General features: G+C 36.0%; 1 protein-coding gene across 3 annotated transcripts in view; it reads left to right on the plus strand.

Annotated features, from left to right (window-relative positions):
• Rbcn-3A (rabconnectin-3 alpha) overlaps nt 1–25,474 on the plus strand; it is a 980,796-nt gene that overhangs the window by 902,844 nt on the left and 52,478 nt on the right. For 2 of the 3 annotated variants that reach the window (XM_090388469.1, XM_090388476.1), the window contains 2 exons: nt 2,070–2,200; nt 14,311–14,388. In XM_090388469.1, the coding sequence (XP_090244595.1) occupies nt 2,070–2,200; nt 14,311–14,388 (209 nt within the window). Of the gene's footprint in view, nt 1–2,069; nt 2,201–14,310; nt 14,389–25,474 lie in introns of those variants that run through there. The other variant, XR_016547873.1, reaches the window with a different exon arrangement.

The following is a 25,474-nucleotide window of genomic DNA, read 5'->3' on the forward strand; positions in this document are numbered from 1 at the left end:
GAGGGAAACCGATTTTGAGAGTACCTATGGATATTTTTAAACTTTTTACATCTTTCCACAGAAAGCAAATGTCAATCCTCAAATTCAATGAATCAACAAGAGTTGCACTTAACATTCATTTATAGATTAATTGTTCAATATATAAAGAAGCAGATATCAGAATATTTTTCTCACACTTTAGCATTAGCATTAGTAGAGGCATTTGATGCAAAAAAGCAAGCTTATGCAGCATCAGCCAAAAAAAAAAAAAAAAACCCACTTCCACTTCACCCCTCTGTTCATTCAAAATACCTGTCCAGCTGAGCCTTAAACTTATTTAGGCTATCAACCTCCACTACAAGGGATGGAAGTCTGTTCCACCAACCAACCAACCACCCGCTGGCTAAAGGCAAATTTCCACACGTCTATCCTACATCTGTCTTTCCTCAATTTGAATTTATGCCCTCTCAGGTGATTATTCTGAGCTAAAGGAAGAATCCCATCAGCATTGAGCATGCTCAAACCATTCAAGGCTTTATACACCTCTATCAGATCACCTCGCTGGTGCCTAGTCTCCAGACACTGTAATTTGCAAAACTTAAGCCTTTCTTCGTAAGAGCACCCCTTTGTTTCATTCACTAATCTTGTTGCCCTTCTCTGTACTTGTTCCAGCAGCTCTACATCCTTCTTGAAATGAGGCCTCCAGACCTGTATACAGTACTCTAGGTGTGGCCTGACCATTGCCTTATAGAAGGGAATAATCACCTCCTTATCCCTGCTGGAAAAATTCCTGTATATCATTGACAATACTCCATGAGCTACTCTTGCAGCCCGTCTGCACTGCTCGGAGAACATCATATCTGCCTGCACAACCACCCCCAAGTCCCTTTCATTCTCTACCACTGTCAGTGTAGTACCACAGAGTTGATACGTTGCTCTGGGGTTGCTGTTTCCCATGTGTAGTACTTTACATTTGTCAATGTTAAACTTCATTTGCCACCTCTCAGCCCATCTGCTCAACCTTTCCAGATCCTGTTGCAGCAGCATAGTGTCAGTAGTGTCCTTGACAACCCTGCCAACCTTTGTATCGTCTGCAAACTTGGACATTAAGCTTGATATACCATTATCAATATCATTTATAAATACAGAAAACAATAATGGACCCAACACTGAGCCCTGAGGGACTCCACTAATAACATTAGTCCACGATGAGCAGTGTCCATTGATTACCACTCTCTGTCTTCTCCCCCTCAACCACCCCTTTATCCATAGCAGCAATTTGCCTCCAATGTCACACTGCTCCAATTTGTGTAGCAGTCTTCCATGTGCAACAGTATCAAAAGCCTTTCTAAGATCCAAGTATATAATATCAAAGCTATTCCCTGCATCCAGTTCTTTTGTGACTGCATCATAGTATCCAATCAAATTGGTCAGGCAAGACTTTCCCTTAACAAAACCATGCTGTGTCCGAGCTATAACTGAAGTCTTGTCTAGATGATCCTGCAGTGCTTCTTTAACCAGTGCCTCCATTAATTTTCCTGGAACAGAAGTTAAGCTCACAGGTCTATAATTACTTGTGTCAGCCTTTGATCCTCCTTTGTGAATTGAGGTCACATTTGCACATTTCCAGTCTATGGATACCTCCCCTGAGTCCAAGGAAGCTCTCATAATTATGGCTAAGGGTTTGCTTGCTTCCTTTGCTGCCTCCTTTAATATAACTGGATAGATCCCATCCACCCCGGGTGCCTTTCTTGTGTTTATCTTCAACAGTTTCTCCTCCACTTTACTCCCAGTTATTTCAAGATTCTGTTGCTTACTGCTAGAGTTGAATACACCTCTGGCATTCCCCTCGCTGAATAACTCCTCATGTGTGAATGTCGATGCAAAATATTCATTTAGTTTTTTAGCTACCTGAGCAGGATCATCAACAGTTGACCCATCAATATCAATGAGATATTGATGGGTCAATTTAATGAGAACTAAAAGGCTTAGGACAGAGTCATCCAATTTTTAAAATACAGCAAAGAAACACTATAATCACATTTGATTCATTATGTTAATTTTTTTTTTTTCCTCCCTCTCTCTCCCAGATTTGTCAGGAGCCCAGAATGGATCAGTGTCAGTTTGGGAGTGGGGACATCAGCAACCTGTTGTTTCTCCTAGGCCTGCTGGAACATTTGCCAAAGTTACAAAAGTCCTCTTTAACCCTCACGGCAATAAGGTTGGTTCACATAATACAAAATCATCATTACATTATTAATTCCTATTAATATAATACTAAATTAATGTATAAACCTGTCATGAAATGATGTCGAAAGGTATGTTTTCCTTGTAAAAAATTACGGGAAAAGTTTTGTTGAAGTTGGGATTATTCTTGTATTGTATTGCAATTTTGTGACTTTCTGAGCTCTCTCTCTTTTCCCCCCATTAACTCTTCATAAAAGTTACTTTGAACTTTTCCCAATTATGACATAATGAATTTTTGTGAAACTATCTCTGTATTGTGACATTTTATCTGACTTCCCCCTCCCCATTAACTATTAATTGTGAGTAGTGCATTAGTAAAGCAACTCATTGTGCCTATCATAAAATGGAATAGTAACTATTTAATATTATCATGCATCATAATAGAATATAAAGATACTTTACCGTTCTGCCAGCATAAACTGACGTTATCTCATATTAATTTACATTTATGCACTGATACTGCATTTAACAGATAAAATCCGATTGCCATGTCTTTTAAGATTTTTCAGGTTCATATGGGCACAGCATAATGGAATGAATTTTGAGTCTCATTAGCATTCCATTGCCATTACTTATCATCAGTTCAGTAAGCAACATATATGTGACTTTTCTGCTCTCTTCCTCCAGTGAAAGTATTGCAGGAACCAAATGTCTACCACCCATCTGTTATATATCTATTATCAGAACTTTATATCTGATCATACAGTTGATGCTCAGGTCTTTTTCATTCTCCACTTCCCTGAATGTGGTACCACAACATTGGTATGTTAATCCACATACCAAACGATATGTGGTACCACATCATTAGTAAGTTGATTACTACTCCCCTTTTGGAGTACCTTTCATTTGTTGAATAAACTATAAAATATTTAAGGGCAAGGGCCTCGTGCAACGAGGTAGAATGGCTAACATATAGGTTAGTGCAAAAGCATCATTTTACCGTAGCCATCTACCAAAGTAGTTAAGTTAATTAATTAAATTGGCATCGGTTTGGTTATATCTTATTGTGAATGCCTTCTCAACAAGTTGCTATGGTACCACCACCGGGTGGTGGTATCTGCTGAGAATATGAGAAAAGAATCTGCTTTTGCACTAACCTATATATTTGTTGAATGATTAACTTCAATTGCCACTTCTTACTCCATCTACCTAATAGATGAATGCACTTTATTCATTTTTATTTAATTTCAACACTTTGTGAAGTATAGTGGTTTTTCTTCCTGTACGTGTTTAGGGAGGTCTTGGTTTGATTCCTGCCAATGATTGAAGGAATTTCCCCGTGATTTTTCAGCCCACACAACAAGCAAATCAGCCTGAGAACCCACACACTTACACAGACATAATACACAGTGGCAGTGCATAGTCTTAGCCACTTATGCAACCTAAACCCAACAACAGAACAAAACAAAATTTACTTGCAACTTTAAGATTGTTACTTCCACTTCCCATGCTGTTAAGGTTGCTGAAGAACATTCTTTCTATTCTTATTTTCTTCCTTTTTACTTTGTCTTTATTTAAGTTTAGGTTTACACCCCCACCCCACCTATTTTTATACTTTCAATGAAGTTTGGTGGCTACTCTGAAGCTTGATTTTGCTAAGCATAATATAAATGTGAAAATCTAATTTGTGATTCTTGGATTTATTTTTTCAAATATCTTCCTACAGTCTTCCTACAGATGAGGTACCAATCACCAAAACAGCCATATGGGTAATGGTGACAATCTTGGGAAAACTGTCACCCTTTAATAGCCTAAATAATTTTAGTTTTCCTTATGTTTCTTTAGTGGATCTCACATACAGAGGCAAACGTCCATGGTATTAACTTTGGATTTATGAAGTATAGAGACATTAGCAAATTAGATTTTTTTTTTTTTTTTTTTTCAAGTAGTTAAAGCTTTCATTACACACCTTTTCAAGCAAGTTGCAATCACTTTAACAAAACAAAAGCATTATCAGAAAAAATTTTACATCATGTTAATATATAAAACTTTTTTTTCTTTTGAAGTAGTGGGCTCTGAAATCTTAGCAGCTAGGTCCTCATTTTCCCTCTCTCCAGGCTAGAGGCAACCACTTTAATGGAACAGAAGAAATTGTTAAATTATATTGATATATACACGTATATATATATATATATATATATATATTTCAATTTCTATATTTTTTAAATTTACTTCAATTTTTTATCAATATCTTCTGATAACATTATCAGAAGAAATTGTTGAATTATATAATTATATTAATATACTGTTAAATAATACTTTTTTAAAAAATGGACTGTCTGACCTCCTTGTAGGGTTTGATTTTGTCTGCGGTTTTTCATTTTGTTTATCTTCACCCCCCCCCCCTCCATCACACTCCTTAACACTTACATCATTATTACTGAACTTCTATTAAACATTCACTAAAATATATGTAATTTAAATGAAATTAAATAAGTGGTTAAATTTTAATTTTAGTGGCCTGTGTGAAGATCCTAGCTATCAGGATTGCTTATTCCATTCCCACTTCTCTTTTCCTTTAGCCTTATATTCACCAGAGTTCATTTACTCTTTATTCCCTCTTAGACTAAAGTGCTCCACTTTGGCTTTTTAAAAAAACTGTATTGGCAAAGTTTAATCCAATTCAATGTAGTTCTCTTTGCATTGCCCTCAGGACTTTTAGAACATCCCAGACTCAGTCTGTGTGTGAAAAATTCTAAAATGTCCCCCCACTTAATCTTCCCACTAGAGCCACCAGTTGTGATTGCCTACCTAGAACTACCTTTGCTGATCATTTTGTCCAGAACATATAAACAATGCACCTTGGAACCTTTATTTTTAAGAGTATAAAACAAATTAATTCCACATTGAACACCACATATAATGTGACCTCAAAAATGATAAATATTAAATATAGGAAACCAAAACCCAAAAATTCTTATTACATGCTTTTTTTTTTTTACTGTGAAGTAAAATCTGTGTTTTCTGTCACTGTAGCCCACTTTCCACAAACAATTTCCTGGATTGGGTCCAGATTTTTAAGTGTTTTATTTTCTCTTTTAATCATCTGGCATGTACATCTTTTTCATTCTTGTTCAAATGTTCTGGTTTCTTCAGTTTTCTTCTGCAGACAACAATTGCTGTTCTCACTTTGAATACTTCTCTGATAGCTCTTAAGTTAATTGCTGTATAAAATCTCTTGATCTTGATTCTTCGAATTTTCTTGTAAATTATATCAGCATTGTTGACAGCAAGTTCTAGAACAGTAGCTTTCAACCTTTTGCCTCGTGGGCCACCTCTACTACCTGTTCAAGGACTGTTCATAAAAATAAAAAGGTCACTTTTTGTAACTGATGTATTTTTACATTTATAAGTATACAATTAGTATTATAGCAATTTATAGATATTTTTAAAGATTTAATAATTGTACTAATAACTTAAAATAATGTTGTTGCATAAAGTATTAATGAAAAATTACAATTTTTTGTTAATGAGAAACCTGGGGTTTTGCCTCATTAATCAGAATACATATCGTTCTGCGATGATACGTTCGATTGTTCCTGAGGTAAGGTGGCATCGTCAACATATGTCGTCTGTTGCTCCCATGTCCATGGAGATATATTTTCTATAGTTCCTAATATGTTGATTAGCTGGCCTTGGATGATAAGTATGAATGCTTTGGTTTTAGGGAAGAACATTCCACTGGTAACCTTTGCATTGAAAGCCTCCTTATCTAGTTCTGATGGAGGTCATTTTATTGCCTTCCATGAAATGTCTTCTTTGCCCATTTTCTACCTCTTCATTTCTTCTTTCTGGGTGGGTGTGGTCTCACTGTTGAGGCTGAGCAGGTGGGGGGGGAGGTAGCCATTTGTCTGACTTCCTTTTGGCCTGTAGATTGGCACTGTGTTTTTTTTTTGGAAGAAATCCTTCAGGTTTTTAATTGCTTTATTCTGTTATTCAGTGAGATCTGTCAAACATATTCCTCCTTTCCGGACCACGATCAGTCTGTCAACAGCTACTTTCAGATGGTGTTTGAAGCTCTTCATCATCATTGTCCTGGCTCTTCTCATGATCTCCCCAACTTTTGGTGTTAACCCACTCTATGAGCCCAGAGGAGTATATACTGGAACTGTGTAGGCTTTTATGGCTTTGACTGTGTTCCCTCTGTGTATAGCTTTGCCTTAAGCCGGCTTCTGAGTCTCTCTGGGGTATTTCTCGCTGAGATGAGCCTTGATCTCCTTGTATTCTAAGTTGTTCAGCTTGATCATCTGCAGGTACTTGTAGATGTCTCCCTCTGTCATGGCTTTCCCTGATGTAATTTGTGGTGCTTGCATTTGTCTATGTCACATTCCATCCAGCTGTCAGTGCTGAATTCTTCAGTTATCCAGAGCAGCTGTTGAAGTTGTATCTTGTTTGCTGCGTAGAGTTTGACATCCGTGTGCATCAGATGGGAAAAGATGTGCAGGTTCTTCCTCCCTTCTTTGCTGATATTCCTTTATGGTCCAATGTCATGTCAGACACACCATTCTCTTTTGCCAATTACATATCTTATTCCCTGCTCTTCTGGTGTAATTATTAAACTTGAAGAGTGAAACCCATGTTTAGTCTCCAGAGCAAAGTTCAGGCAACAACCATCTCCTCCATCATGCAGTATATGTGATGTCTTTTGAGGTTATGATGGACATTGGCATATGATGCAAGAAAGAAAATTTAAATAGCATCAGCTAAAAAAAAAACCAAAAAAAAAAAAACCTTCCCATTTCGTCCATCCATTCAATCCAAAAGTTTCTCTAGTTCAGCCTTGAATTTATTTAAGCTGTCAACTTCCACAACAACAGATAGAAGTTTATTCCAGCAATCAACCATTGGCTAAAGGCAAATTTCCACAAATCTATTCTACAACTGTCTTTCCTCAATTTGAATCTATGTCCCGCTCAGGTTCTTAATCTGATCAAGTAGAAGTATCCTATCAGCATTGAGCTTGCTCAAACCATTCAAGGCCTTATACACCCCAATCAGATCACCTCGCAAGTGCCTAGTCTCCAGATGCTTCAACTTGCAGAACTTAAGCTGTTCTTCATAAGTGCTCCCCTTTGTTCCTCTCACCAATCTTGTTGCCCTTCTCTGTACCCATTCTAGCAACTCTATATCCTTCCTGAAATGAGACCTCAAGAATTGCAATACTCGACGTGTGGCCTGGCCATTGCCTTATACAAAGGGATAATCACCACCTTGTCTCTGCTAACAAAATTCCTATATATCATTGACAAAAATTCATGACCTGCTCTAGCAGCCCGTCTGCACTACACTTCTCAGATTAAGAGAAGTGTAGTGCAGTATCTACCTAACTTTTCCAGATCGTGTTGCAGTAACATACTGTCTTCAGTGTCATTAACAACGCTGCCAACCTTTGTATCATCTGCAAACTTGGACATTAAGCCTGATATACCTACATCAATATCATTGATTAATACCAAAAACAACAATGGCCCCAACACCAAACCCTGGGGAACTCCACTAATAACTTTAGTCCCTGAAGAGCGGTGTCCACTGAAGTAACCGATACTATTTCATTGTTCAATTCTTTGGTGATCCGGAGTAGCTTTTGAGTTACTTCTTGTTTGTCTCGTAGAGCTTGATGTTATCTGCGCACATCAGATAAGAAAGATTACAAAAATTTTTCCTTCCTTCTTTGAGAGTATATCTGTTATACCACAGGCTCTTTCAGGCTCTGGGCCTGAAAGACTCCTATCCTGATGGTGATCGGTCTTCTTGACATTGATGGTGCTACTCCATTTCACCATAGTTACCTCTAGGAAGTTTGTCACTGTCTGATTGACTTTGTAGTCTTCAGCATCTCTGTTAGCCAGTTAGAAGAACTAAGTCGAAGGCCTTGCAATAGTCAATGTAGGCTGTGTACAGGTTGCTGCGCTTCTTGTAAGCTTGCTCCATAACTGCTGCATGATTGGTTAATTGCTGCTTGACCATGATGTTCTGGCTCTCCAGAACATCATGGTCAAGATATCTCCAGGTGGTCTGATATCTTCTTGGTTATGTAGCTTGTTAGTTTGTTAGTAGTAGTGGTTATTATGACAGGATCTTGAACAATTTTGTAGATGGGTGATTGGCCTGTATTTTGCTGGATTTCTTGTATCTTGGTCCTTAGCCTTCAGGTATGTTATTCCTTGAGTAAGAAACTCTGGGATTGTTTTCTGGGTGACTCATCATCCAGGTGAACTGCTCTGTTAGGTGCTTGTATGTGCAACTGAATTTCTTGTGCCAGTAGTTGGGATGTTATCTATTATTGGGGTTTGCCAGTTTGAGACTTCCTGATTGCCTGTTGTACTTCTTCCTCATGAATCTCCCATTATGTCTTTGGTTTTCTTCCATTCTAGTTCTATCCAGGGGATTCGGCTATTATGTCTAATTTCACTGCTCCATATTACTCCATACACTGCTCCATACTACTGCAGTGAAATTATTATGTCATAATTTCACTGCAGAAGAGGACTGAAGAATGCCCCAGCATTCTTCAGTTGTCTTCTGCTCTGATGCTATGTTACCTTCTTTCTCCTCTTGTCCAATACTCCTGTAGAAGGCTCTTTGGTTTTTGTCAAAGTTTCGGTTGTTTTGTTCCTCTGGGAGCTCTCTCTTTGTATGAACGTTGTCTCTTGCTGAGTACAAGCAAGTTCTGCTTCAGTGTGTTTAAGTTTTCTCTTATTCTCTGATATTCGTTCTCATGTTTGCTGTGGATGTTGTCTTTCTTAAGGATTCCCTTTACTTTTCCAATCAACTTCTTACTCCTATTACCCACTGGCACTGGATTAATTGGCCTATCTTGAGTCTTAGTTCATCTAAATTCTGCTGAAGTCTAAGATGGCATTCCTTGTTTTTTGGACCACCAAATACGGAGGATGCGGAAAGGTCAGGGAATGACCAGAGCAATATGGCCTTAGTTTTATTATTATTATTATGTAGACATGAACAGCATGACATGCAGGGGCAGCTCTAGAACTTTGGTTCAACTCCATCACGTTGTGCTGTAATGATACAGAACTCTGCAAAAGGCCAGAAAGGTGTATGACATTGTGTATGCATGCATGTGTGTTGTGTTGTGTTGTTTAGTTTAGTTGTTTCCGGCCACTTAGTCACCTGGCAGGCAATCAGTTGGAAAACCTGCCCAGTGTCTATCTACACTGCAGACAGGTGGGCCACAACTAAGTATGTACTGTAGCCCACCTTAAGCATCTCGTATGCTGGTCCTGAAATGGACAGTATCCGGCACCCGCTGGAGATAGTGCAATACCAGCCATCCTGTAGTTAAGACAACCACATCTCAACCACTAACAAAAAATAAATAAATAAAAATTTAAAAAAAGAAGTGAGTAGAAAGAAAAGGGACAAGTTCAACAATATTATAAAATAGAAAAGCTATGCAACTTGCAGGCACAACTAAGCAATGTTAACCAAACCAATACAGTACAACAAATAAAGTAATAATAAAGTCTAAATTAATCAAGTGGCAATTACAGTCATCAGGTTAATACAAGTTATATAGAGAGAATTCAGATATATGGTCCGTGTCAAAGTGGTCATGTCATGCGATTATTAAAGTACCAAATCAGTAAGCTATAATAATAGAATTAACAGACATATATCAAAAGTTTAGTTTACAGTAGTTTAGAAGTGTGTTTTTCAAGTCACAATAATTGTCCAAAACATTGCATAAGTACTTTCGGTCAAAAAGGGATTTAATTAATAAGTTATATTTTCTCTAATACGCACCATAAAGAAAACTACTGCAGTTGATGGCCACTGGTTACTAGAGCCAGCTGCTGGATAACAAAGCTTTTACTATACATACCTACTAGTAAATTAATAAGAGGAGTTTACCTCAATATAGTACGTGGAACACTTCCGTATGATACCCTCCAGAAATTAAAACGGAAAAAACGAAAAAATCGACAACTTACCGGTACATTAAAGTAAAATATAAATAATTAAAGTAAAATATAAATAATTAAATAATCAATTTAACACAATTCAAAATCAATTCAAAACAATTAAAATTCAAATTAACGCAATTAAAAGAATCTAACGAAAATATTCAAAACGATTTTCCTTCCTGAAGCTGACAATGCTTTTCGACCGACTGTCGTGATCACAGGAATGAAAATTACCCAATCCGGCTAAACCTGCAACTTAAATAGTGATTATGTGTCTTCGCGCATGCGCGTAAAGGTCCACGCATCGGAGATCAAATATGGCCGCCGAACATTAACAGAATTCTCGTGTAATTTAATTTCAACGGTTTCTGCAATTAATAGTCGCGTATAATTACGTTGAACGTTAAGTATTTTGGCCTCGTTAAATAAAAAAGTATGTTTTTCGTTAATGGCATGAAAGGCTAATTCTGACGCTGCTGAACGAGAAGCACGAACAGAGGCTTCGTGTTGATTTACACGGATATTAAGAGAAAACCGCGTCGAACCCTGATAAGACGAGTCGCAATCACCGCAAGAAATGTTGTATACTAGATCATTAATTTGTGTTGCGAACGCCGAAAGAACCGAGCGATTGTTCAGTATAGTGTGTAACTTCCGTATAGGCCTAGCTATAATTTTAAATTCGGTATCTTTAAAGAATCTGTTAAGCTGTTTGTGCCACTGTTCAACATATGGGACAGAAATAAAGTATTTTTTGATATTACTATTGTTGATTGGTGCAGTATTTTGTATCTTATCCTTAGCTTGTACCCTAATTCGATTTATTGTGTTAATGGGATAACCCCTGTTCAAGAATCTGCTAGTTAATATTTGTATTTCTGAGTCTAAAGCAGAATCCGTCGTTGAATATTTATAGGCATTTAGAAATTGATTAAAGATAATCGATCTTTTGTAGGTGAACGGGTGGTAGCTATTATAATGTAGAAGCATACCGGTGTTTGTGGATTTTCGATAGATGCTAAATTGTATTTTGTTCGAGTCCCGGGTAAGCGTGAAATTTAGAAAGTTTAATGACTTAGTATCCGTATCTTCCCTTTCCAATGTAAATTTGAGTCTAGAATGAATATTATTGAACAAATGTAAAATGTCTTGGATAGTACTACTATCGGTAATAACTAGAACATCGTCTAAATACCTCCCATAGTATGTGATACGGGGACGAAAAGGTGTCAAATGTATCTGCTCAATCGTTGAGAGATAGATCTCTGACATTAAGCCACTCAGGCTCAAACCCATGGGTAATCCAAAAATTTGTTTGTACGCCTTGTCTCGAAAGGTGATGTAGTTAGCCTCAACTAATAGTTTAATTAAGTGAAAAATCTCCTTTATAGGTAGCTTCGTATAATTAATCGGTGTCGAGTTTTTATTTAACATATCCCAAATAATATCTAATGTGTATTCAACGTTTACATTCGTATATAATGAGGTAACATCTAATGAGAATAAATTGTCATTGTCGCCGAGTCTACAGTCTTTAAGATTATTAAATAATGTATCGTAATTCTTAATTCCAAATTGTATAACCTGTCTAAAAGGTTTTATAATGTTATATACATGTGTGGCTAAGGCTGAAAATGCCGAGTTCCTGTAGGAAACAATAGGTCGAATCGGAAATCCAGGCTTGTGTAATTTTACCTGACCAAAAAGTGCAGGAATATTGTATGTTCTGGACTTCAATTCCTTCAACTGAACCATAGTAATGTAGTCGTTTTTACGATATGTGGTTAACGTTTTATTGTATTGATTTACCAAATTGGTAAACAGAGTCGGGTCCACTTCACAATAAGTGGAGGTATCAGATACAACTGAATCTAACTTATTAATATAATCATGTTTATCTAGTATTACCACTGTATCTCCTTTATCTGCCCTCTGTATAATAATGTCCTTATTTTCTCGAAGTTCTCGTAAAGCTGAACTGTCATGTGTATTCAATTTAGGAAGTCGCGTTTCTTTTATGTTATTCACTACTTGGTTAACTTGTTGAATAAATACATCTTTTTGTGGAACACTACGAAGTCCAAATTCAATATCAATTACGCATTGTTTTTTTGGCAGCTTTCGAGGTGGTAAATTATAATTTAATCCTTTGGATAAAAGTGAAATCTGGTCCTGCGATAGTGTACACGAGGAAAGATTTGTAACCTGTTGATATGTCGGTTCGTTGGATACTGGGTGAGGGGGTGTTCGTGAACTAGCCGACATATTCTGTGGTAGTGCTTTATGTGTCTGTTGGGGGGATGTCACCCAACTCGTGTGAACTTGGTCGCAAGCTCGCGACAATGTGTTAGAATTCGCATGAACGTGTCTTGAACTATTCGATAATGTTTGCAACTTATTAACGTGTCTGTTTTTTATTTCTGAGGCTTGTGCTTCCCGTCGCGAATCTATGGAGGTCTTCAATACAGACCAATCGTTCGGATGTAGATAATTTTTTAATTTATCGCGAAGCTTCCTAACCTGGGAAAGGTATTTTTGTTTATCCGAATATCGAGATTTTAAGGCAAGCTTAACAATATTACGTGATGTCGCCAGTGATAGTTGTTTTATGCCTGAAATTTTTTGATTTAAATTCACCCTGGCAAATTTCGGAACGATGTTGTTTTGAAGGCAATATTTTAGGAAAGAAATATGGTAACTTTGGGCCGAGTACCTTAGTGTAGATTTAATGTAATTTTGTACCAAGCCATTCAAAAAATCTCCCATAATTGTGTGTATCGATTGTATACTACTGGAGAGACAGGAAGTGAATGAAATCGTCAATAAGAGTTTGAAAATTAATTAGATAGTATGAATCAGAGCTGAAATACTCAATATGTTCTACGTTGATAATAATATTAGTAAATTAATAAGAGGAGTTTACCTCAATATAGTACGTGGAACACTTCCGTATGATACCCTCCAGAAATTAAAACGGAAACTGAGTCTGCTTTAGACTCAGAAATACAAATATTAACTAGCAGATTCTTGAACAGGGGTTATCCCATTAACACAATAAATCGAATTAGGGTACAAGCTAAGGATAAGATACAAAATACTGCACCAATCAACAATAGTAATATCAAAAAATACTTTATTTCTGTCCCATATGTTGAACAGTGGCACAAACAGCTTAACAGATTCTTTAAAGATACCGAATTTAAAATTATAGCTAGGCCTATACGGAAGTTACACACTATACTGAACAATCGCTCGGTTCTTTCGGCGTTCGCAACACAAATTAATGATCTAGTATACAACATTTCTTGCGGTGATTGCGACTCGTCTTATCAGGGTTCGACGCGGTTTTCTCTTAATATCCGTGTAAATCAACACGAAGCCTCTGTTCGTGCTTCTCGTTCAGCAGCGTCAGAATTAGCCTTTCATGCCATTAACGAAAAACATACTTTTTTATTTAACGAGGCCAAAATACTTAACGTTCAACGTAATTATACGCGACTATTAATTGCAGAAACCGTTGAAATTAAATTACACGAGAATTCTGTTAATGTTCGGCGGCCATATTTGATCTCCGATGCGTGGACCTTTACGCGCATGCGCGAAGACACATAATCACTATTTAAGTTGCAGGTTTAGCCGGATTGGGTAATTTTCATTCCTGTGATCACGACAGTCGGTCGAAAAGCATTGTCAGCTTCAGGAAGGAAAATCGTTTTGAATATTTTCGTTAGATTCTTTTAATTGCGTTAATTTGAATTTTAATTGTTTTGAATTGATTTTGAATTGTGTTAAATTGATTATTTAATTATTTATATTTTACTTTAATTATTTATATTTTACTTTAATGTACCGGTAAGTTGTCGATTTTTTCGTTTTTTCCGTTTTAATTTCTGGAGGGTATCATACGGAAGTGTTCCACGTACTATATTGAGGTAAACTCCTCTTATTAATTTACTAATATTATTATCAACGTAGAACATATTGAGTATTTCAGCTCTGATTCATACTGTACATACCTACATAAGTAAATTATTATATTAATTTTTTGATTCTCTAAAACAAGTTATATTAAAATAAACTTTTGATAAACTGATTAATTTATATTAATTCCTCAAATTTAGCAAAGTTGTCAGAATTAATATGATTTGATATTTTGCAGTTTGGTGTTACTGATGGAGATGGCAATCTTAGCTTGTGGCAAGTTGGTCTAAGTTCTTCTGCCAGCAAACCATTTTTTGTAAGTTAAATTATTTATTTTCCTTTTGTTATAAACAAAACGCTTTTTAAAGAGGCAGTATGTGATCTAAAAGTTTTGAAAATCAAATTTTTGAGAGATTAACATAATACAAAAAGTATATGTTCATTTTTATGGGGCATGCTATTTATCTATAGCAATTGAAGTGACTATTCATATTACTCATTTATTCCAAAAAAGGTTAACTAATTTTTTAAAGAATTCTGATATTATGAATTTGGGAGGCAATGAATATGCGTGGGCAATGACTACATGTATACATACAGTAATAAAAAATAAGATTCACAATAATACTACAAGCAAGCAATCGTTGTCTACAGGAGGAATGCATTTCCTGATGAGCCTGGAAAATAAACATAACAGCACATTTTCTATAAAGCTTGAAAAGAACAAACATTGTATTCATGGGATATATATTGGTTATGCTTGATATGTATTATATTCTCAATATTCAAATAGTTAAAACACTTCCACAATGATATTCTGCAGTCAAAAACTTATTTATTCAAGGAATAAAACTATCTACACCCCTCCCCTTTTACTTTCTTCAGCCAAGAAAAAATATTTACTTCAAAGTTCCTCCCCCCTCCCTTTTTTGTTGGCCAGCCTTTGGTTTTCCCTATTAGTAACGCAGGACTAGTTTCCTTGAATGAAAACTTATGTTTTCTGTTATGTTATGTATTCTGTTATGAACTTAAGTAAATAACTGAGATCTACTCTCTTAAAAAAATTAAAAAGCATATTGTATTGTTCTAGCAAGATTTTGTACAACAGCATATACACACACACACATACAAGTGTAATAATGTAAATAACTGCAGTTCTGTTCAGCAATGACAAACATTAAACTTTCTAGTGCCCATATTAAATCTATTGACTATCGGATAAAAAAAACATCAGTAAATAACAACCTTCATTTTGTTAAAGCAAGAAATAACTACTAAAGTTACTGAGTTAAATGGTATTTCCTATTTTAAATATATTAGAAAAGAACATTCCCAAACTTTCGGTTTCTGTGTTATAACTTTGTTCTTCACAACTTCAAATTACTCATGGACACTTCTTAAGATTAATGAAAATTCCTCCTACCTCAAAAATTTGAATATTGCTGGCAAGGTTTTCAGAACCCATCTGTTTAAAATAGAAATTTCTATATATTCCCATGTATTTTACCTTTAACAGTAGAAACATTCCAAAAATGCTTGTAGTACATTAGCATTTAAATTAGAAAAAAAATGCACATGACATAATTTCTTATGGGTTTAGATAATTAACTATATATATAATATTGGTGTAGATACACCATAGTTTACCCATAAATTTGAACTACATACATAGTTCAAATTTATGTTAACCCATAAATTTGAACTATGTATTATTAAATTACCCATAAATTTGAACTACATACATAGTTCAAATTTATGGGTAAACCATAGTTTATGGATAACATTTCAAATTTATGGGTAAACCATAGTTTATGGGTAACATTTCAAATTTATGGGTAAACTATAGTTTATGGGTAACATTTCAAATTTATGGGTAAACTATGGTGTATCTACACCGATATTATATAGTTAATTAGCATTTAAAATATAGCAATCCCTATAAATTCTGATACTTGTTTTCCAGAGCAACTTCTCACTATAATTACCACTTTTTCAGTTTAGAAAAATAACATTTTGTTCAGTCTTTGCAACAAAACAAATTAATGAGCATCAGTTATTTTCAACATTTTTCTATGTTTTCTCACTGCTAACTTTCTATTCTGTTACTCTTGCTTATTTGCCTCTCGCAGTAACACATGCTTCGCTCAATTACAGTTTCGGTTTTACATAGCATGTGACAGAATGCAGGAGTATTGTTTCTAAGAGATATGACTTTACTAAGGTTAGTTAAACAGCATTCAACAGTACTTCTATCAGAAAACATTAGAGCTATCCGATACTCACATGAAACAAGATATTGTGAATATATTAAACATAGAAATACAATATGAAAGTGTTTCTAATACAGTTTACATATTAGTTATTTTGTTCTTGCTTAACAGGCTTTTGTAAAAAAAAAAAAATAGTTCATTACTTTTCTGTTCTGGATGAAAGACGAAAAAAAAATATTCACTAATACATAAAAATTTCATGAGAATCTTCACATTCTACAGTAGGAATGGCACCAGTAATAAATCATGTCGATATACATAATATAGTCCTCTAAATGTATTTCAAAAACTTCCCTTCTCTCTCAGTACACACTCATTTTTCGCAATAGGTAATTTTCTTACACAACAGAGCAGAGTAGAGCACAGACAAATACCATTACAGCTACTCCCAGCTTATGTATACCCGACTTATGGAAATTCAGCTTTACGTAAGTTTTTGCCGGCTGGTGCAAACTTAAAAAAAATGTGGAAACTTATTTTGCATCCCATAGGAATAAATGGAGGTATCGTGAAAATATCATAATGTGAACCCAATGACACACTTTTTTTTTTTCTTTTTTTTTTTTTTGGTAATTCATTCCAAGACCTTGGAAGTTAAAATTTTTGCTATATAACTAAGCTATTTATCTCTCTAAAAGGTCATTTTTATAATGGAAATTGCACTACACTTTCATCGTTATCATATGTTCTGTTATAAGAATTAATTTTGAACGCCTTTGTGATATTTTTCTAAAACACATTTCTGGAGGTCACTACCGTAAAACAAATTGCACTTTCCGTGGTATTGGGCTTTTCTGTTAGCGCAGTCTGTTATAAACAGGTAGTAAACTTGATCTTATTGCATTTGCAATAATATTGATAACTGGAATTCTGTGGGTTTTTATTTTACAGTATTATGATGAAATAAGTTCCCCTTCACTGAAATCTTCAATCATATAAAAAGCATAAATAAATTTTCAGAATTTTCTCTTCCTTACTATTTACTTATTACAATGGTGAAGTGAAAGGGACCAACGGAAAGTGCAAGTGCTGGCAGTGCTGGGAAACAAAACAAAATTGATTTAGAAATGGAGATGATTAATTAAGAAGTACAAAGCAGGACAAAGTTTGTCATCTATTGCATCGAATTGGGTCTCGCTGCTTCAACAGTGAATACTATTTTAAGGGACAGTGTGCGTATGAAAGAACTCGTTAAAGGATCAAGGCATTTAAGATCAACAGTGATCACAAAACAGTGTTCAGGTTCTATATCGAAGATGGAAAAGCAATTAATAATATGGATGGAAAATCAGATTCAGAAGCGAATGCCCCCCGAGTGTAATGGCCATTCAAGCAAAAGCAAGAAGTATTTTTGAAGATATGAAGGATGAGGACAGCAAACTCCAAGCCAATTTCATGGCAAGCAACGGATGGTTTAATAAATAAATAAAATAAATTTTCTGTTTATACTCCGGGACGACCAAATGGTCAGAGGAGTTCGCATGATAGATTGAATACAAGAAACAGCACCGTATTCAGTAGTCACGGGCTTGAACCCCGGTCACTCAAGGCACTTTTACTTAGGCACCTGCACGCCTGACCACTAGGCTACAACGGCCTATAGGTTCAAGCATCACATTAATTTCCACAACATTAAAGTATGTGGCGAAGTCGCCAGTGCCAATTCTGCCAATGCGGAGAAATTTTGTGATGTGTTGGAAAAAATCCCTTCTAAACCTCCACAGCCCTCAACTTCCACAGCAGTGTGCTTATCATCTGGAGAGTTAATTCTGGCAATGATGCTCGAAAGGTAAAACTTGCTGATGTTTGCCTGTCTCCTCTCTCTTTTTGTAATTTTTATCATTTTGAAATTTTTGTAATTTTGTATACTTTTGTAATTTTTCCTGCACGAGATAAAAAACTGAATAAATAATTCTATTTATACATTCATCGAACATTTCTTTTTTGCTTCAATCAAATTTTTGAGTGCTGCATAAACATTTACAAGCTAAGTACTATTCACGGACAACACCCTGGATAAAACTTAAGAATTTTTAATTTATGTAGTACCAGAGCAGGTATTGAGAACATTGCAGGGGTGATGTGCCAAGTTCCTACTATTGTGAAGGCTCATGTTCAGTGTTATCTTTTAAAGGTTTAGCATGTTATCTTTTAAAATCTTTGGCACCATCTGACTTACGTAGAGTTCCACGGAACACAACCCTTACGTAAGTCAGGGAATGGCTGTATTTCTTTTTAGCACATAGCATCTTCAATTTCTCCGGTCACTACTTATGTGCTAACTGTAGGAATTATGAAGTAATGACATTGCTATAAACTGAAAAGTACTAAGTCTGGAAAAAGAAAACATTTTTTTTGATCTTGTTTTTTTCCCCATTGAGACAATGGTAAAAATATTGTTTTTTTAGTTAAAAACAAAAATTAGATACAGGGTCTTCCCAGTCTAGGACTGTTATTTCTATGTGAAAAATGACTGTTGAAATATGTAGCTGCGACATAGTCCTGCACTTTCAGTCATCCTAACAAGGTTTTGAGGTGCCTCCGTAGTCAGGTGAGCAGGAACAGCAGTGTGTAGCACATGCTTCTTGATTAGACTGGGGTTCAAGCCCATGCCCATCAAATATGGAGGATGCGGAAAGGTCAGGGAATGATCACCGCATATCACTCTGGAGCAATATGGCCTTAGTTGCTAATGCTCCTAAAAACCAAATAACAAACAAACAACAAACAAGGTTTTGCCACAGAAGTTATCATACTAGTGAATTTTTATGTTATGTACTAGTGAATATTTTTTAGCGACTTTCATCCAGAACTGAAAAGTAATGAACTATTTTTTTTCACAAAACCCTGTTAAGCAAGAAGCAAGTCTTCTAAATATATTTCAAAAATTTCCCTTCTCTCTCAGTAGACACTCATTTTTCGCAATAGGTAATTTTCTTACACGATAGAACCATGATTTCAAAAATTGTTCACTGGTGCCAGAGACTTTAAAAGATAACACCCTAACCAGACTGAACATGAGCCTTCACAGTAATATGAACTCTGCACATCACCCCTGCAATGTTCTCAACACTGCTCTGGCACTATATAAATTAAAAAAATTCTTAAATTTTATCCAGGGTGTCGTCCTTGAATAGTACTTAGCTTGTACATTCCATAGCTGTTTGGAAATGTATGGATGTGTAAAGAGAACATAACACATTTCCCATAACTTTATAACTGGGTATTTTATGTAGGTGTGAATGTGTCTTTTCAGTAGCACTATAATCTTTATGATGTATTTGGACAGCTCATGTGCCGAGGTGGATGATGCTGACAAATGAGATGGTATCAGATTAGTAATAAAAGCCAGCTATGTCCTTTCTTATTCATAGTCAACAGTATTTAGTAATATGCATCTTTCACCTTTAATATGTAGGATCTCATTTTTAGGCACTTATTCATACATAATTCACCTATTGTCTTCACCTCTGTCTGTCTGCCATTACACATGTAACAACTTCACTCTCAATGGTTGGATTTTCATGAAATTTTATTTTTTATTTTTATTTTAAATTTTAAAAGGATTTGTTAAGCTGTTCCAAATTTCATTAAAATCGGATTAGTCAAAATCTATCAATTATTATTTCTTTTTTGTCCACCCTCAAGTAATAATTAGACTCCCATTCGGATGCATTGTCATGAATTTTATATTTGGGCATTTTAGAAAGATTTGTAGAGCCCCCCCAAATTTCGTTAAAACTGACCAGCGGAAATGCAACAATTATTATATCTTTGTCTGTCCATCCATGTGTATTTACCTGACTCACGATCAATTTTCGTAAAATTTTATATTTAGGCCTTTTAGGAAGATTTGTCGATTGGTTTATTGATAATTTATTTACTTTTCTGTACTCAAGGTAACATTTTTAAGAATGTAAATTCAAATGTAAATTGTAATATATATCATTGTAAACCCCTCTTGCCTCAGCTGTCTCAGAGAGCAAATGTTTTAATATATATATATATACACACAGTGGATTCCGGTTATTTGGGCCACCAGTTAATTGGGGCAGCCATGTATTTGGGGCAAATCTTAAAGAACAGAGCCAATCAAGAAAATAGCCAGGATTTACCTCGCTTAATTAGGACAACATGGCATTTAATCGGGGCAGGAGACTGCAGCACTTGAGATTACCCTACGATTGTCTCCGACCATACCATGTGGTTTGGTCAGATTTCTGGAGGTCACAACCATAAAACAGTTAGCAGTCCCTGTTTATTGGGCTTTTCTGTTAGTGCAATCTATTATAAACGGATAGCAAACTTGATCTTATTGAATTTGTGATAATACTGACAGCTGGAATTCTGTGGGCTATTATGGTGAAATGTGTTTACACTTTCATGAAATCTTCAGTCATATAAAAAAATTAATTTTCAGAAGCTTCTCTTCATTCCTATTTTTTAAGATTCATAACTTGTTACTTCCTTCTCACTTGCACATATCATGTTGCTTTTAATTTGTGTGTGTCATGTTCTTTGTTATTGATTGCTTATCTTTTTTACTGTTTTAAATTTTAACATTACCCACAAATGTCAGTGAACAGAAATGTCAACTAGTTAGTGTGTACATATTACAATCCATATTAATTAAGCTATACACGTAAGCATAAATTTATTTTTATTTTGCTAACCTGCGGAAAATATTCTTCCGATTTTCACGTATCATTTAATTTTTTAATTGGTAAGGTAATAAAGTGTAAATTTGTACTTAATATACTTTACTTTTATAGCCTGTGGATAATATTCCTCCTATTTTCACTAATTAGAATTGCTGTTTAATAGAATTAAAATTAAATTTACAAACATGATCACAATGACTGGAACATACTACATATCGTATAGTGAATGGTACTTTACTATGGTGAGTCCATCGTAACAGCATTTGATTGTACAGAAAATCAATCGTAAAGCTGTATTTTTAACTATTTATGTGAAACTTCGCATAATTGGGGCAACCGCTTAATCGGGCCAAAATGCGCTAGTCCCGATGTGTCCCAAATAACCAGAATCGACTGTAAATATATAACTTATTATATTTTCAAATAAATTAATATTATTTTTATTAACTAAAGAGGAAGAAGACACTAAGGCCATGTGTAGCTTAATAATCTTAGTTTTATTGTGTTCACTGAAGAAGTATACACCCGTAGCTCATAGTATACCAAATTATACTATGAGCTGCGGTTCAAAATATCCACGCACAGCCGTGCTATAAGTTTCTAAAGAATGATATATGAAAATTAGCATTTTTGACCACTCGGGTTGTAAAATTAATGAATAAAAAGAAAATATTGCCATTTTGATCATACGGTTGTAAACTTACAGATAAAAACATTACTTTAATCAGGAGGGGAAAAAATGCATTGAGAAGTATCCACCACCTGTCCTCTAATCATTTTAAGATGGAATGGTAATCCACTTTGTACCAACATGTATGTTTCACCATGCTATGCCACCTCTGACAGCTTAATATTTTTCTTAAAAATGGCTGATAAACAGAAAGATCAGTGCTCAAACAATAGCATTGCAAAGAAGTGCAGCAGAAAGGTCATTACATGAGAAGGGAAGGGAAAAATAATAAAGTGAGGGTGGGTTGTCAAAGTGTGTTGAATTATAGCACTATAATCTTGCTCATTAAATTGTGCAAGCAATTATCAATATGTATTTAAAGCATTTATTATTCATATCTCTAAAATGTAGCACATTAGACCCTTAATCTTTACTTAATCTATTAAAAGCATAAACTTCTTACTATATTATTGTTTCTTTGAACAAAAAAAATCCTCTAAGCTTTTCACTTTACACGAATTGGCCCTTAAACACACATTCTTAGGGCCCAACACATTTGTTCAAGATCCAGCACCAATGCCAAAATTTAGTTGCCATCTGAGGGCAGGAAGAAGAGCAAGCATGCTAAAATAAAAAGCCATTAAGCAATAAACTTAATCAAGCATTTCTTGTCAATTTCCTGGGTTTTTTCTATCTTCAGCCCATCTGACAAGTTCTTCGAATCCCAGTCCTGCCCTCTTGATGTTATCCATCCATGGGGTTTTTTGTCAGCCATCTCTTCTCTTCCCCTCCATCCTTCCCTTCAGCACCACCTGCAACAACTCGTACTTCCTTCCTCTCATGATGTATCCCAAGTATTTTGCCATCCGCTTTTTCACGATGTTCATCATTTCCCGATTATGTCCTATAATTTGTAACACTTGGGTCCATGGGATCCTCAGCATTCTTCTATACACCCACATCTCAAAGGACTCCACTCTCTTCACCGCTGAAGCCTGAGTGTCCAAGTTTCAATTCTATATGGAAGTAGTGGCCACACATAGCACCTTACAAATTTAATGCTTGTTGCCGGTGGAAAGTTTTTTTTTCCAAAACCAGTAATTTATATTTTGTGAATCTGGATCTCACGATCTCAATTCTGATCTTAATCTCTTCATCATGATCTAAATTTTCATTCAGCCAGCAGCCAAGGTATTTGAATCTTTTTACTCTTTCAATACTCTTGCCATTTAAAACAAGATTTGTCCCGTTGACTCCAGTCTTACTGAGGATCATTAATTTTGTTTTTTGTGTGTTGATGTGCAAGCCCTGATCTTCACGTCCTTTATTAACTCGTTCTAACATTTCTTGCAGTTCTTTGTTGTTGCCTGCTATTAAAGCTGTGTCATCAGCATAACAAATGTTATTTATTATGTGGCCATTTATTTTTATGCCTTTTTCCACTGCTCCCATAGCTCTCCTGAAAATATATTCGGAGTATATGTTGAACAGTAGTGGTGAGAGTATACAGCCTTGCCTAACCCCTCTACTGATCTTGGTCTCCTGCATCTCAGTGTCCCCCACTCTGACTACTGCCCTCTGTTTCCAATAGAGATTCTTGATAATGTCTTTACCATCAAGTCCAATCTGTGGTAGCATATTGATGAGGCTGTCATGTTGCACATGATCAAAAGCTTTTTCAAAATCAATGAAACACATATACATGTCTTGTCCTAAGTCTCTGCATCTCTGTAGTAACACTTGCATGCAGAAAAATGCGTCTCTAGTATCAAGGCCATTGCAGAAGGCAAACTGCGTGTCACCAATCATGATTCACATTTCACAAATATGTGGTTTCGAATCGCCTTTAGTAATATTTTCAGCATTATGAATTATAAGACTGATTAGCCGGAAGTAGCTGCAAGACTTTGGATTACTTTTCTTAGGAAGTATATGGATTTAAGGTTGATTTAAGCCAGTCGTCTAGAATATGTCCTGTTTGGTACACCTTATTGAACAGATCAGTAAGCTTTCCTATGTTATTATCATCAATAAGTTTGAGCATCTCAGTTGCAGCTTCATCTAGACCAGGAGCTTCCCCAGCTGATGCCTGTTGGATGGCATAGCACACCTCTGATTGTAGTATTTTTGGTCCTTCCATGTCAGTTTCATCTCCTATTGCGTCCAATCTACACACATCACTGAAAAAAAATCTCCAACACATTCCTCCCAAGCTCTGACTTTTTCGTCTTGATCCATCAGCAATCCACTCTTAGTATATCTCATGGAGTTCAGTTCTCTCTTTTTAAAAATTCTTGCAGTTTCCTTTATCTTTCTGTGCAGATTAAATTCGTCATGTCTTTGTTGTAAAATCTCAATTTCTTCACATCTCTCTTCCATCCATTTCTCCCTTGCCTTTATCTTTATTTTGATCAATTTCTGAATTTGGTCGTATTCAAAGCGATTATTCTTGACCGCTCTTCGGTGAATCTCTTCTATCATCCATTTCTTTTGTGTCATTTTTGACTCTGTTCCCGGAATCTCTTCACTAGTTTTTAAAAATTGTGCTTTTAATCATTTCCCAACCGTTTTCTAACCCACTCTTGCTGATGTCGCATTGCAGTAGCTCACTGTTCAACATTGTTCTCACTTGCCCATGTATTTGTTCATCCCTTAGTCCATCAATATTTATCTTTTCCTTGTGATGATGTTTCCTCTCAGCTTTCAACCTTATTTTCACAATAGAACATAGTAAGGTGTGACCAGAGTTCACATCAGCGTCTGGATATGTTTTGGCTGATTTAATTCCATTTCAAAACCTTCTATTTACTAAAATATAGTCAATTTGGTTTCTTATCAGGCATTCTAAACTATCTTGGGGTGATTTCCATGTGTAAAGTCTTCTCGCTGGTAGAGTGTACCATGTGTTACTTATAACAATCTCTGCCTCCTGGCAGAACTCAATTGGTACATAAATTAGATTAGCTAATCTATCTGCCTCACCTGTCTTGATATACAGGGTGATTCACTACCAGTGCGACAAACTTGCAGGAGGTGTAGGGGGCACAAAGACGAATCGGAATCACATAGCATTGCAGGGTCCGAAATGCCTTCGTCATGCGGTAGAGGACGTTGAACGGGAGGTCGCATGAATAGCGATCCTGCTGGAAGTCAGCATTTGCGAACCGGTTCCCGGGGCAGTAGGATGGACGAGTATTCAAACGTTGAACTGGCCGAGATGCACCTCATGTATGGAGCTGCGGACTGTAACGGGCACACCACTCTGCGCTTGTACCAGGAACGTTTCCCGCACAGGTGTGCTCCTCATCATAAAATTTTCACACGTGTGCACAGAAGGTTACGTGAGACTCGTTGTTTCACGAGAGGTACCATGAATCGAGAGCGAACGACGAGGACGCCAGACAATGAGGAGAATGTTCTACGTCTTGCAGAAGGCAATCCGAGTACAAGTACTCGAGCGATAGGCCAATGATTGGGTATTTCCCAATCCACTGTATGGAGGATACTGTCAACAAACCAAATGAGTTCATACCATCTGCAACGCGTCCAGTCATTCGAGCCTGCGGATTATCCACTCCGGAAGACTTTTGCTACTTGGTTTCTTCAACAGAAACGGTTCGCAAATGCTGACTTCCAGCGGGATCGCTGTTCACTTGAACTCCCGTTCAACGTCCTCTACCACATGACGAAGGCATTTTGGACCCTGCAATGCTATGTGATTCCGATTCGTCTTTGTGCCCCCTACACCTCCTGCAAGTTTGTTGCACTCTCTAAGTGCAGTCACTGCCATAAAAAGTAATC

This window comes from Mastigoproctus giganteus, chromosome 2 (genome assembly GCF_048544385.1).
Source record: "Mastigoproctus giganteus isolate SK-2022 chromosome 2, ASM4854438v1, whole genome shotgun sequence".
NCBI lineage: Eukaryota > Metazoa > Arthropoda > Arachnida > Uropygi > Thelyphonidae > Mastigoproctus > Mastigoproctus giganteus.